This window comes from Trachurus japonicus, chromosome 7 (assembly GCF_045865225.1).
Source record: "Trachurus japonicus isolate A0001 chromosome 7, Traja_1.0".
In the NCBI taxonomy this organism is placed as follows: domain Eukaryota; kingdom Metazoa; phylum Chordata; class Actinopteri; order Carangiformes; family Carangidae; genus Trachurus; species Trachurus japonicus.
The window spans coordinates 1,439,949-1,455,221 of NC_140913.1; the positions used below are offsets into that span (position 1 = coordinate 1,439,949).

General features: G+C 44.8%; 1 protein-coding gene across 2 annotated transcripts; it reads right to left on the reverse strand.

Moving 5' to 3' along the window:
• Positions 1 to 328: 328 nt before the first annotated feature.
• Positions 329 to 14,424, reverse strand: srpk3 (SRSF protein kinase 3). Of its 2 annotated transcripts, none has more exons than XM_085780737.1 (17): positions 13,924 to 14,424; positions 13,174 to 13,267; positions 10,316 to 11,184; positions 8,607 to 8,715; positions 8,436 to 8,523; positions 8,266 to 8,353; positions 8,042 to 8,148; positions 7,789 to 7,954; positions 6,325 to 6,350; positions 5,929 to 6,021; positions 5,723 to 5,774; positions 5,424 to 5,624; positions 5,246 to 5,343; positions 5,034 to 5,141; positions 2,630 to 2,699; positions 2,443 to 2,535; positions 329 to 1,167 (listed from the first exon to the last, which is right to left on the reverse strand). In XM_085780737.1, the coding sequence occupies exons 1-17, from the start codon at positions 13,931 to 13,933 to the stop codon at positions 983 to 985; spliced, it is 2,457 nt and encodes an 818-aa protein (XP_085636863.1). In that variant the 5' UTR covers positions 13,934 to 14,424; the 3' UTR covers positions 329 to 982. The 2 variants fall into 2 exon arrangements, with proteins under 2 accessions (XP_085636863.1, XP_085636864.1); XM_085780738.1 differs by having other exon boundaries at positions 707 to 1,167; positions 5,723 to 5,771; positions 13,924 to 14,379.
• Positions 14,425 to 15,273: the final 849 nt, after the last annotated feature.

A 15,273-nucleotide genomic window follows, 5' to 3' on the forward strand; every position in this document is an offset into this window, starting at 1 on the left:
CACTGTAAGAAAGCTACAATGTGCTCATTGAAAACCAAACTCATCGTCACCATTACAAGTCGTTCATGACCAAAACAACAAAAACCCTCTCACAGCTTACAGACGGGTACAGCAGGAGTCAGTTCAGGACAAACTCAAATCAACAGAGGTCAGCAGGAAAACGGGAAAATTCAGTCGAAACAGAAAAAATTGTTTACAGCTAATCCTTCAGATTTCCTTAGAAATCACAGAAATCTACAATAATCAGCAGAAATCTACAGATGTCAGCAGGAGTCTACAGAAATCTACAATAATCAGCAGAAATCTACAGATGTCAGCAGGAGTCTACAGAAATCTACAAAAATAAGCAGAAATCTTACGCACAGAAATCTGCAAACTCAACAGAAATCTGCAGAAATCAACAGAAATAAGAAAATGCAACAGAAACACTGAGCAGGTTACAGAAGGTGCAGCTGATTCATGTTGTGTTTTTTGTTTCTCCTCAGACTCTGTTATTGATAAATCATCAGATCAGCATGTTGTGATGTGAAATCCACTGTCACTGTGATAACATGATGGAGGTCAAAGGTCAGCAGGGTGGAGAACAGTGAGGCTGAATCCAGATGTTTGACCACAGAGAGGGAGAGAGAGAAGTCTCTGATCTCATCTGTTTATTTCCTTCCTGTTGCCAGGGTGATGACGTCCACAATAATTCTCTGTGCAGCAGATCTCAGGTCTGTTAGGAGTGAAAGAGCTGGACCATCAGGAACATCTGCATTCAGCCTCAATTCATTCTGCTGACCTGCACAACCAATCAATGAATCAATATAGGAATCAAGACCACAGAGTATCGAGACAGTCAAGATGATTATTTCCTACATCACATGAAATCACCACAGAGAGAGAGACGTACACTCCTCAACCACTGACTGTGTGTGTGCGTGTGTGTGCGTGTGTGTTTGCTTCATGTCCAGTGTGTGTTCATGTATAAGTTAGTTAGTCTTCATGTCTGCAGCCATGCGTGCTGCAGACACTGTGCAGCCGTGGCTCTGTGATCAGGATGCAGCTCCAACATGGTCAACAGGAAGTCACTGAACTGGGCCGCCTGGTCCAGGGGCCACTCATACTTCTCCAGCAGAACCTCAAACAGCCCCCAGGGCTTCAGGCTGGAGATGTGACGGAGCTCACCTGGGACAGGCACACAGGTATGAGAGGTGGGACAAGCAGAGGACTCAAACTCCCAAGGTGCACAAACTAGGGCTGAACGATATGGACAGAATTTCATATCTTCATATTTATGCCAGATATCTCACTATCGATACGATACGATACGGCTATGGTTTCAGGGAAAACTGAGCATTCTTCAATAAATAAATAAAGTGGCATAATAAAACCAGAGAATGTGGAAAATGCAGTTTTATTGAACAGAACTGTTGCAGCTCTGCTGTGACTCATGCTGCGTTCAAGACAACTCGGAAGTCGGAAAAAAACGAGCTCCGAGTTGTAAAAAAATGAATTGAACGGCGTCGAACTCGGAAATTACAGGTCGGGAACTCGGGTATCATATCAGAGCTCCGACTTTCCGACTTGACGTCACGACAACATCAAAACATGGCGGCCCTCGTCTTAAACGGTTAGAATTTAGACATTTAAGTTGTTTGTTGAGGTTTGAATGCATATTTTTGTTTATTATTGCAGTAGCCTATATGAAATACGTTTATATTAAGCTGTGGTTGTTGTATGGTGTGAAATTGCGGCCCTTGTATGTGACAGAAATAACGTTTAACTGTCATCAAGGCTATAACTCATCTGCAGCGTCTCCTCTCCTCCAAAATAAACATCATTTACTGCTGCATTTATTTTTCGTATTCAGCTATGAGCCACAATACGCCAAACTTCCTTCAGGTATCCATGTTTTTTTTCTCCCAAGTCCCTGCAGCGTGAACGCAATGATGTCGGAAATTTTCAAGTTGGGATTTCCGACCTCAGAGTTGTTATGAACGCAGCATCAGTCACAGTCTTCTTCAAAAGACAACATAATTTGTTTTTTTTCTTCTTTTTTTCTGGCTTTTTGTGCTTTTATTTTGAAAGGACAGCTGGAGAGAGACAGGGAGGAGGAGAGAGAGAGTGAGATGAGAAAGAACGACCCGCAGCAAAGGGACGGCCAGGTGGAATTGAACCCAGGTCGCTGCAGCTCTACCAAGTGAGATACAATTCTCACTTCTCAGCGTATTTTTACAGTCACCTGTTACCATTACCATAGCGACGATATAACGTGTCCTTTTTAGTTTATAATCTCCCTCAGCGTTCACGTTCTTACTACACGATGTGGGAAAAACTTTATATCTCCAATATCGTTGCCTTTCGTGATATTAATATCTTGCATGTTTATATCTAGATATACGATAGCGACATAACGTTCAGCCCTAAAACAAACAGCCAATCACAGAGCAGCTCTCTCACCTCTCCTATTGAAGTACTCTCTGGAGTACCTGCCAGACAGAGCAAAGGGCATAGGAATGGGTCCAAGCAGCTCGATGATGTGAGCGATGTGATCTGAACAGAAAGAGTAAAAGTCCACATAGTGAAGTACTCCACAGTACTAGTAGTACTCTGTAGTACTAGTACAGTACAGTCCTGACTCAGGTACCTTCGTCTCTGGTGTAGTCTTCTCCTGAATGAGGTTCAAACAGATAATCTCCTGTCGCCAACTCAAACGCCTGAAACACAAACATCAGCATCTCATCATCATCATCATCATCATCATCATCGTCATCGTGTTGGGCTGTAGCCAGGGGCGCCACCAGGAAATTTGGGCCCCATAACAAAAAAGTCAAATTGGGCCCCCTCTGCGCAGCTGTTGTCACCACATCTCTAGGACCGAACTATCCCATCAAAAGCTTTACATAACTCTAATTAGAGGCTTGCAACTGTCTTGCTTCTTGCAGTTCAATACTAGTACTAGCACAATATTTACTGCTGGTGATTTCTGCATACAGTATGCACTTCACTATTTGATGCAAGTTTAAAAGCCACCATAAAAAATGTGCTAAAGGCCATCTTTTACAGTCTCAATGTATTTTTATTGTAAAATTTCAAAATGGAAAATTCTCCTAACATTAATGGACATTTAAAAATAGAAAAGTGAACAAACTTAAAGATATATTAAATTTTAAAAAAAAGTTTTCTTCTATACAGTCTATGGTTTTACACAATTTTGAAGCCGAATTTCATATATTTGGCGATTTTTTTTATCATTCAAAGTTGGCAGGGTGGTTAGCAACACACTTTTCTGTGGTATGTCAAACTTAGAACACATATTTATTCTTACTTACACGGACTTTAAGCCAACAGGTTAATATCACTCACAGAGACACAGACTGGTGAAAAACTGGGTTACAAATTGACACCCTTTCCTTTGTCTTTCATCTCTCTCTTTTCTCTCTTTCCTTTTTTGAAAACCAGATTTTGGTTTAGGCTACATTGTGAACACTGTAGCTCTGGCGCATCTACTGACTAACACCGTCACTGGTAAGTGCGCTCAGGCAGGACCAAACCATTTCATGCAGGGGTGGTCGGTCAATATGGACTTTCTGGTCAATGAGGATATTTAACTTTGACTGCCAAAAACAAGTAAAAACAAAGAGATCATTAATTTTATTATTATATTTGAAATATATATACTCAATGATGATGGTTGAATAATTTTATATTAGTGTTTACCTATTTTTTGGGGCCCCTGTCAGTCATGGGCCCTTGGAATTGTCCTAACTTCTCCCCCCTATACGGCGCCCCTGGCTGCAGCACAAACCTACATCCATCACACCAGGTCTTCAACTGTCTAGTGTGTGTTGTCTCATCCAGTGTGTGTCAGTGTTCCCACTCTTTTCTTGAAATCATTTATCAGGACTTTTCAGCTGCTACAGTCTGACAGACATGTTATTATGCAATACACTAAAACATCCCACGTCCCACTCTTTTCCACACTTGTACCTTATTTTATACACTGAACCCGTTAGCTTCTATGTTTCTTCCTCTCTCAGCCCCAGAAGTCTGATTTAAAGATGTGCAGTCTATAGCTCTGACTTATCTATGAAATAATCTCTGACATGATTAGAAATGATGACAAATTAATGATAGAACAATGAAAAAACATGTTGCTCTAGAGCAGTGGTTCTCAAACTTTTTACACCAAGTACCACCCCAGAAAATACTTGCCTCTCCAAGTACCACCACGCCGGGGGGTGGGGGGTGTGTGTGTGGGGGGGGTGGTATCTAACATGTATCCTAACAAAGATCTATGACCCTACATAAAACCCTTTGTGTGTATGTGTGTGTGTGTGTGTGTGTGTGTGTGTGTGTGTGTGTGTGTGTGTGTGCGTATGTTATTTTACAGATATGAAATTCCAAGATATTTTTTTATTTGCTTTTTGATGTTAGTTTGTGTGTGAGTTTAGTTATTGGCAGTGGTAAGGAGTTCCATTGATCTGTATTCTATTGTGTGCTTCAAAAAGTTTGTGTTTGGTTTGGGAAGCGTGAACCGGCTTTGTTGCCTGTCTGGTGGCATATGTATTAGGGATGTCCCGATACCACTTTTTCACTTCCGATACGATACCGATATTGCAGCCTTCAATATCGGCCGGTACCGATATTGATCCGATATTAGGGGTGGTGAAAAAAATCGATTATTTATATTTTTCTATTATTATTTTCTATTATTATTATATTCTAATACAAAGGAGAGTCCTCCTGTTACTGGCTGACAGGCTGCTGCTATCATGTTCTTCCATGGGACAGACAGCAGTGAGCTTACTTTTGAAATGTAAAATATTAAAAAATAAACCTTATTTATAACTGTTATTGAATTACTGTATGTACATCAATGTCAAACAAAAAGGCAAAATCTTCTTGCTTCAAGGTTTTATTTACCAGGAGTGGGAACCCTGGTGTGTGTGTGTGTGTGTGTGTGTGTGTGTGTGTGTGTGTGTGTGTGTGTGTGTGTGTGTGTGTGTGTGTGTGCGTGCGCGTGCGTGTGCGCGTGCGTGTGTGTGTACCATGCAGGCAGTGCTCCAGATGTCAGCAGGTGGTCCGTATTCTGCTCCGATCAGAACCTCCAGTGCTCTATACTGTCTGGTCTGAATGTCTTCAGTGAAGTGTTTGTGCTGAAAGAGGGACACAGAGAGTGTGTGTGTGTGTGTGCGTGAGAGGAGCAATTTGATTGGTGGAAAACTCAGACAGGAAGAGGATAGGACGAAGGTTGTCTCACCACCCAGCAGGCATTTCCCAGATCAGCGATCTTCACCCTCAGTTTGTCTGCGTTCTGAGGCTCCAGAGGACTGAGGACAAAGTCTGATGCACTGGAGACTGAGGACAGAGAGGACAGGTGTCAGGTGTGTGAGCTGTGTGTGTCCAGGTGTGTGAGTTTACATCCACTGTTCTCTCACCATCTCGCCCGCTCGAGTATCCCGACTGAGTAGAAAGTGCTGATTCAGACGTCGCTGACATCACAGAGCTAGAGAAACCTGATAGGCCGGAGGCGGGGCTTGAGAAGCGTCCGGGGGCGTGGCCATTACAGCCGTCCTCCAACCAGGAGCAGCTGGAGTCTGGACTGGCTTTACTGTTGCTGCCGTTGACCACCAGAGAACCTGACAACACCAACACTGTGTTCACGCTGCTGCTGCATGTGCTCAGAGTACAACAGGTGTGTGTGTGTCAGTGTGTGCACATGTGCGTGTATGCTCACAGTGTGTGTCTGTGTCTTCAGGTGGACACACTCCGTCTTCCTCCTCCATCTTCTGAAGAGGACAAAGAGGAAACTTATTTTAAATGGGTCATTCGTCATTTTCTGCATTGTTCCGATTGGCTAACTGGTGTTCATTAGTCGTCATTATAGTGACAGTACATCATAGCTGTAGACATTCTACTGTAGTTACAGTAGTACTACAGTACCTGTATATCCACCAGTCGCTCCTCCAACAGTCTCTGTTGACGCTTTGCTTTCCTCTTCAGCTTCTTCTTCTTGTTCTTGGACAGTTTACCATGCTACACACACACACACACACACACACACACACACACACACATACAGGAGAGAGACAGGAGAACACATGGTGAAGATTCTGCACCCGATACTTGGCTGTTCAGGTGCTCACTCACTCACTCACACACACACACACATCCTCTATGTATGGGAGGGGGTGACATCATGCATGGTGTCTCCTCTCTACCTGCTCACTGCTGCTCATGGGCTTTTATCCAATCAAGTGGTTACAAACACCTGACACAGGTTATCTGAAATAGCAGTAACCAATGAGAACACAGCAGGCATCACACCTGGACACTTACCTCTAGGTCCCTGGGAGCCGTGCTAACTAGAGAGAGAGAGACATAAAGAGGCAGACAGAAAGGGAGAGAGAGAGAGAGAGAGAGACAGAAGGAAAATATCAGAAACACAGGAAGGAAAAGATGAAAGAGTAGAACAGGTTCCAGACAGACAGCTCACTGAGAGAGAAGCAGGTAACAGACAGGTCACAGTTACAGAGAGAAAGGTTCCAGACAGACAAGTCACAGAGAGAGAGAGACAGATTCCAGATCAGAAACCACAGCTCCCAATCAGCTACAGCCTGACTCTCAGTCCCTCCTCCCTCATGTCCTTGGGGTGGTCTACTGAAGTCCTGCTCCCCGTCTCTATCAGCCTGGTTTCACTTTGTCAGCTCTGAGACTTGGGTTCTGAGGTCTTGTATGGTGCTCTACAACACTGGTTCCCAACATTTTTTTTTGAAGCCCCCCCCCCCCCCGCTTGTGTTGAAGACATGTCATGCCCCCATCCACAACCCCTGCCTGCACAGACACATCAAAAGAATAAAGTGATTTTGATTTTTATTGACAAAAATAAGCAGTTGTAGGTTTTTGTTCCTTTTTTTTAATACATGATTTTGAGTATCCAATTGGGTGTGTTATTGGGATTTTTAAAGGGATATTTCAACATTTTGGCAAATTGGCCTATTGTCTCAGGAGTAGGTTCATTACCTTTCCTTGTCAGTGCAAGCTGTTTTTAGATCGGCGGGGCAGAGACGTGAGCTCTGCACGGCACGTGGTATATTCGCCTTTCCCTCATCAAACTCATCAAATACACAATCCAACAACTCCAAAACGCTCTGGTGGACAAGTTGTGACCTGCACATTCACCACGCTAGCACGAGTTGTTTTAGAGGGAAATACGTAACTGGAACTACATTACAGACACAGCTGCTCGGCAGAGTGACTTCAAAAGCGCAAGTAGTTCCGAGTAATTGCTTAATGTGTCGTAATGTTACATAACTGTACGTTATTATCTCATAGCATGGTGAATGTGCAGGTCACAACTTGTCCACCAGAGTGTTTTGGAGTTGATGGATTGTGTATTTAGTTTGATGAGGGAAATGTAGAAATACTGTGCACCTCCATTGCGTTAGCTGAGCAGTTCGCATCTCTGCTCCACTGATCTAAAAGCAGCTTGCACCGACAATTAAAGTTAATGAACCTACTGCTATGACTATAGGGATTATGGCAATAGGAGAATTTGCCAAAATGTTGAAAGATCCCTTTAAATTTGAATATACACAAAATAACCTCACAACCTAAGAACAGATAAAGCTGTGTGGACCCCCTGAGGTCTCTGACGGCCCCCTGAGGGGGGCTCAGACTCCAGATTGGGAACCAATGCTCTAGTCTACAACATGTTCAGTCACAGTCATGTCTGGAGAAAACAAGACAGACCGAGTCGATCGCATCCTTCATGTCTGAATCAATCAAATGACTTCTCCTCACCTGATGATCCTGAGGGAGGCGGGGCTCCGGCTCTCTGCCAGACGGTGGCCTCAGCTGCCAGCCTCCGGATGTAGACGTCGTCCACGTCCAGCAGGATGTTCTCTGGTTTGATATCAGTGTGGATGATCTTACACTTTGTGTGAAGGTAGTCCAGACCCTGAAGCACCTGTGAGCACACGCAACCCAGTTCAATTTCAGCCTGAGGTGAACTCCAGGTACCTGAGGTGATGTCAGGGCCACCTCTGTCTCTTACCTGTTTGATGATGGCCTTCACACACACCAGAGGTAGTCCCATGTAGTTGGACTTGATGATCCACTTCAATAGCTGGTGACCCAAAACCTCCAGAACCATGCAGACGTCTGGAACAGGTTGAGGAATAACAAACAGACATGAAGAAGGACAGGTGGACTGGTAGACATATGGACAGGTAAACAGACAGGTGGACAGACAGACAGACAGATGATGATGAAGGATACGGACTCCATTGACTCCAGAGATCTTGAAGTCATCGATCAACTGGACGATGGTTTCTCTGTAGGGGTCAGAGGGGTCACTGTCCCTCACCTGAAAACAGCAACTCAGTTAGTCTGAGTAAGTCTGCATGTGTGTGTGCGTGTGCGTGTGTGTGTGTGTGCGTGTGTCTTACACATCTGAGTAGTTTGATCTCATCCAGAGCTGTCTCCGTATAATGTGGAGCACTTTTTACTACCTTCAACGCCACAAAACGCTTCTTCCTAAGAACAAACACAGAGTCAGGTGTGTGATTCTGCTGTGTGTGTAACTGAAGTGTGTTGCTGATGTGTGTGTGTTGTCGTACTGCAGATCCCAGCAGAGCCAAACGGTTGAGAAATGTCCCCAGCCCAGTTTTCTGACCACATGGTACCTCCCATTAAACAGGTCACCGATCTTCACCGGGTAGTAACCACCTGCAGGGAAACACAAAACACATCAGACATCACAGCAGGGTGGCAAATGTTACCATAGTGACCAGGGATCCCCAGGTCCACTGCCCAGGTGGCATCACTCTGAGGAACTGAATGTCAGTGTGGGCCTCCTGGACTCTGGGTGAAGTCATGGAGAGGACTGACCAGTGCTGCAAGAGACCTGAACCTGCTAAGAGGAGTCAGAAACCATGTTTCCATCTACTTGTCCATCCAATTATCTCAAGATCGGAAAAAATATTAATGTGAATGAATAATGCAGTATTCACATTAATGCGAAAGTGCATTTCTATCTAAGTTTCCATCTAAGACCTTTAAATTAAATAAAAAGCCGTGCGTAATGACGTCATGTGCTGTTTTGCGATCATATTGCTGTATCGAATTGTTTTCTTGCAGTTTAAGGTGTTTCCATTCATTTTTGTACTAAATCGCAAAATAGAAGGACATCCATCCTTCATCTTTAACCGACTATCTGAGGTTGTTGCCTGGAAACCACTGAGTCATACCAAAGTCCTTCTATTCAATATTAGAACGTCTCTGGTTATACGCATGCTATTATATTATTATATTAAAGGGACAACGAGGAGTTTCTCCATCGGCAGAATGAAAATTTCCGCGACAATAAAAAAGTCTCATATTAATGTGGATGAATCTACGTTACCCACACTTGTTAATGGGCCCATTTTCAATAAATATTTAGTTATTTTGTTATTACCGTATTAGTGGTGGCGGAAATGCTGGTCGAGCCGACCAGCGTTTCCTTACTTTCGATTTCGTGGCGAATCATGAAAATAACGCAGCTGAATCACCGTTTATGGTCGGAACTACAACAGAATCTGATCGTCTTCGAACCTCTGACTTTAATTCTTGATGAATGAAAACATGAGTCTGTCTTGCGCCGGTCAAAGAATTTCACGGTGCGCGGAGGCTCATAAATGTAGTGTGAAAACGCTTCGCTTTTCCAAAACTCCTCGTTGTCCCTTTAAGTTGTCTATAGGCTATAGGCTGGTGCTTATACTGTAATGCGACATGCCTGTCTTTAGAAGACAGTGGCGTGGAAACCCCGTTTTGATTCAGATGCAGATGCACCGTGTGTTAAATACTACCCACACTGGATGGACCTGTCACCTGGGGTTTGTGATCGGCAGCGCTTTAGACCTGCATCTTTCTTTGTTTATCCCACCGTGTCTTTAACAGCTGGAATACGTAGCGGAACGGACATAAAACATGATGCAACTCACATTTATCAGGCAAAGAATTGTTTCCATCAGCATCTGTCGCATTAACTTTGCAGCAATCAAGAGAAAATCTGATGAGACCGACCGTATTCACTTTTTATCGATATTCATGAAATTTCATCAAATTCTACTGTTTCTATGAGGCATTTTTAATTCAATATTGCTTAATGCGAATAAAAATGTGTGGATAGAAACATGGTTAGAGACAGGGACAGAGACATAGACAGGAGTAGGGGTAGAGTAAGATACAGAGTAAGACATAGGCAGAGTCAGAGACACAGTCACAGAGTCACTGACAGAAACAGGGACAGAGTGAGACAGAGTCAGACACATGGACAGAGACTGACCTTTACAGTAGTCTGACGGGTCTTCCTGTTCTTCATCATCCGAACCCAGCAACTGGGCGGGGGGTGGGGTTAACTCAGGAGGGGGTGGGCTCAAAACTGGAGAGGATGGGGTTAGTTGATGGTTGGCTGATGACATCACAGAAGGCAAGCCAATGGGAGGGCCCAGAGAGTCGAAGGAACGGAGGAAGGAGGAAGATGAGGAGCAGAGGGGGGAGTAGAGGTGGGAGGAGGCACTGGAGGTGAAGGTCACTGACGTCAACAGGAAGGGGTCAGGGTGGGAGGGGCTTAATTGAGGGCTTGGAGGGACTTTGGCTGCGTGTGGAATAGATACCGAAGGTGATTGTGGTGCATTGTGGGTAACATTTCCGGATGAGATTGGAGCTGATTCCAAGGGATCTGTCTCAGAAATCCTTGGAGTGACGGTCTCAAGAGTTCTGTGAGGCAACCTGGAGGAATTCTGGGTAAGATTTTGGTTAGCAGTTGGAGGTGTTTGGCTGGGACTGTGAGCAGGACTCTGAGAAGTGCCGAGGGAGGATTGTGTGAAGATCAGAGAAGTCACTGGTGCTTGTTGGGGGGGCTGTGGGGTGATCAGCAGGCGAGGTGGAGGAGGTGCTACATCTCTTGAGTTTAGAATGGGGGGCGCGGTCTTCAGAGTGTTGTGGAGATGTGGGGACGAGGATCTGGGGTCACTCCTGGACTGCCTGGTGGTACTTGGGGGCTTTCGTTGGGCTACATTGGTGTTTTCATGGAGATCTTCTGGATGTGACGATGTGGTGGTTTTTGGAGTATTTTGGGGGCAGGTCTGTGTCAGTGTGGGGGGAAGGCTGCTGTCAGGATTCAGATTCTGTATGTCGCTGAGGTCATCCGGCCTGGAAAAGACCAAATGAGCCGTTACATCAGAGCTCAGCAGCAAAGGCCCGGAGGAAGTGTCCTGCTTGATTTTTATTAAAGGGATATTTCAACATTTTGGCATATTCATCCATTGCCACAATCCCTATAGTCACAGCAGTAGGTTCATTACCTTTAATTGTCGGTGCAAGCTGTTATTAGATCAGCGGAACAGAGACATGAGCTGCTCAGCTAACTCTACTGTACAGAGGCTCATGGTATTTCCACGTTTCCCTTAAGAAACTCATCAAATGCTGCGTTTAGCTCACCTGGTAGAGCTGCCGCCCCACGTTGAGGCTACAGTCCTCACTGCAGGCAGCCCCAGTTTGAATCCCGCATCAGGCAGCCCTTTCCTGCATGTCATTCCCCCTCTCTGCCTCCCCATTTCCTGGCTCTGTCTTCACTGTGCTATCAATTAAAGGCATTAAAAGCCCCCCCCCCAAAAAAAAAAAAAAAAAAAAAAAGAAACTCATCAAATACACAATCCAACAACTCCAAAACACTCTGGTGGACAAGTTGTGACCTGTGTAACAGATGTGCACTCACTCCACCCATAAAAGACATGCTAACCGACTTGCCAAGTGGTTGTCAACCTCTTGGCAAAGAGGTTAGCATCGTCGCCTCCGGTGCGTGGGATCGAACCCCACCTAGGGCAGGCCGTGAGAAACACAACGCAGAGGGCCAGATATGACATCGGCTACACCTGCACATTCACCACACTATGAGATAATAACGTATAATTATGTAACATTACGACACACGAAGCAAATACTCAGAACTACTTCCACTTTTGAAGTCACTCTGCTGAGCAGCCATGTCTCTGCCCCGCCGATCTAAAAACAGCTCGCACCGACAATTAAAGGTAACGAACCTACTGTACTCGCAAGACTATAGGGTTTATGAAAATGTTGAACTATCCCTTTAACACACAGCTTAACACCTGTGCCACACACACATACACACACACAAGCACCTATAAACAACTGTACAACACACACACACCTGCACAACACACACACACCTACACAACACATGGTTTAATGCAGCAATGTTTCTTGTCTGTACACCAGCCGATGTCACTCTCACCATGAACTCTACTGATTTGTTTCTTCAACCAACACACACACACACACACACACACACAGCTGCTCTGAGTCATGGACATTGTTGAGGTCGGACACGTTTGCACTGAAATAGACTGAAGAGAGAGATAGGGAGAGAGAGGGAGAGGGAGAGTGTGTGTGTGTGTGTGTGTGTGTGTGTGTGTGTGCGTGTGTTTGTGTGTGTGTGTGTGTGTGTGTGTGTGTGTGTGTGCGTGTGTTGTGGGATCATGATTCAGTCTCCAGGTCTATTATTGGAGCTGGGTCTCTGCAGGCCCAGCACCAAACCAAACCTGTTTCTGTAAGCAGGACACCAGTTAGCTTAGCACAATGCCTGCCAGTGGCTCTTTCCTTCCCATGCTGCTCTTGTTTAGTGAACAGGTGTGTGTCATTCATCAAAGACTCCTGCAATTTGCACTCATCAGTAGGTTGTTTCAACCGTTAACTGTTTAAAGAGGGTCTTCAAACACTTTTCATGAGCATTACACAATGAACTTCACCTTTAAATTTCAACCTTTTCTGTTCCAAACTCAGGGGAACCAGGACCTGGTCTCTGTGAAGGGCTGGACCCCAGATTTGGGCTAATTACTGAATAACTAATGAATGTAGTGAATACTAAGTTCCCACTGGTCAGACCTCAGCTGAGGTGAAAGCTAAGAAGGCCAAAGAACAACACTTGAACTCAGTGCGGCTCAATTTCACCCAAAATCCGGTTGCTTTATAATCACCATGTAAAATTGTCAATTGTCAATAAAAAAAAAACACCACGCACAGAGACACACTCAGAGCTAAATATAGCATCTGAGTGTATGGTGTGTGTGTCTGGGGGTCACCCGTGAGTCTAATCTAACATCCCTGCTTGTTTCTCACCGACTCTCGTCGGTCCGGACTCTCCGGTGCTTCTTGCCTCTGCGTCGGTGCTTCTTTCCCGTGGCAGCAGAGTTTCCAGTCCCGGAGCTGACCGCTGCAGAGAGGAGTCAAACAAACACACCATCAACACATCACACAAACTTCATTGAAGAACATTTGTAAATTCACTGAGTTGATTAGCATTAGTTAACCCCTGTACAGACGTTTTACTCAGACTTTAACACCATACACCAGAGTGGACGTCTACATTACATTCTGCATTACAAAACATTCTCAGCTGCTGGGACAATCCCTGCTACACAGACACATTATTCATCTGATATGGCATGAAATTCAATTTATGCCTACAAATTAAAAGCATAAAACATCCAATAAATATACACTTATAACTGTTCAGACATTTATTACTACTTACACCAACCACACAGGACAGAAATCTCTCAAACGTGATCCTGTTATTGACCTGGCTAGGGCTAGGACTATCATCAGACATGACATGTAAACATGTGAGTCATCTGGGGGAGTTTGTAAGAATTCATTTCAGCATTCATCTGTGTGTGTGTGTGTGTGTGTGTGTGTGTGTGTGTGTGTGTGTGTGTGTGTCGGCAGCAGCAGCAGCAGTCACAGCCTGGTACCGTTAGCTAATGCTAACTAGCCAACAGCGGAGTTGTGACGTTAAATCAGACACAAACTGCACCGACAGCTCTGACAGCTGACCCGGGACATGGAACCGGGTCAGGACTACTTTACCTATCAACATCGCTGTTCCTCTAACGTAAACGGGTCACAGCGGTCTCTCTCTCTCTCTCTCCCAGCTGGACTGACGGGGTCTGACAGTTAGCTCGTTAGCCTCCGTTAGCCGGGCTCAACTCCACCAGAACCCGGCGGTGAAGCCGAGCAGTCCGACTGGAGCCGCCTTAGGTCCACAAAGTGTCCCGGGTCAGACCGTCTGAGTGCAGTGCAGCGTGGTCAACACGAGTCGGTGGCCTGTCCGTTAGCCTGTTAGCCCGTTCCAGCAGCTGACGCTCTGCTGGTCTGCTGTCAGTTAGCCACTTCACAGTTATCCCCGTTAGCTCCGTTAGCTCCGACTGCAGATCAGCCGGCTCCCTGCACTATCCGGCCCCGGTCTGTGGTGCCTCTGGTCCTGGTCTCTTCTGGGTCTGCACCGGGACCGCTCGGTTATTCTATGTGTGTTTTCTCTGCAGTGTCGGTCCTACCGTTCATGGTCTCAACAGCTGCTGACTGTCTGACACCGGACACCGGGCTGGGCGCATGCGCAAACACCGAGCACACTGATACTGGACCCAAACTGGGACCAGTGGCGGATCTACAACGTCTTAACAAGGGGGGTCCGTCTCGGTTGTCTCCCCCCTTCATCAGATATAAATGCCTCTTAACCCTATGGTATGCATTATGATGCCATTGGGGTAAAAAATGTTTTGAGTGTTTTTTTTTGTCTCAAAATAGACTAAATAAACATAATCTAAAAAAAAAATGTCAAGTTCAAGTTTTTGGGATTTGTTGTCTGTAGGCAACATTGTAGGCTACCATAAATAGCCTACTGTCTTCTACTGTACTAGAAATGCCAGTCTCTATACACTTTCACCTTCACTGGCCTCATCCTCATCTCAATTCTCACTCTCATCTTCCTCATCATCATCATAATAGCCTGAAGTTTGCTTTACAGCAACCAAAATCAAATTTATTACAAGGATCAAAACAAAATTATGATGAATGATTCATTTTTGAACATTATATTTACACCTAAACACACACTACCATAATCTCCTATGCAATGTTGATTCCATAATGGTTCACTGTCGCCTCAAGGCAACATTGCAATTTTCTACAATGGTAGCCTACGTTGTTGCCTTCGGGCAACAGGTACATTTGAACAAGTTTCCATTATTTAATAAGTAAATAAATTGCATGGAACTATTAAAAATAAAACTTTACTAATCTATTAGTGTAAAAAAAAATTTCCAGATGAAAAGGGCCAGGACGTTACTGTATGTTTTCAGACCGTTTTAGTGGAGCAAAATGGCAAACCTGTCTCCTTTGAGAAAGTCTACAAAAAATGGTTTCAGTATGGCTTCCTGA

Excerpts from the sequence above, each read along its gene's own strand:
- srpk3 (XM_085780737.1), bottom strand. Across the intron at positions 5,775-5,928 it reads AGCGACTGGTGGATATACAG|AAGATGGAGGAGGAAGACGG; the intron begins GTACTGTAGTAC and ends TGTCCTCTTCAG. Across the intron at positions 5,625-5,722 it reads TGAAGACACAGACACACACT|GTTCTCTGGTGGTCAACGGC; the intron begins GTGAGCATACAC and ends TGGTGTTGTCAG.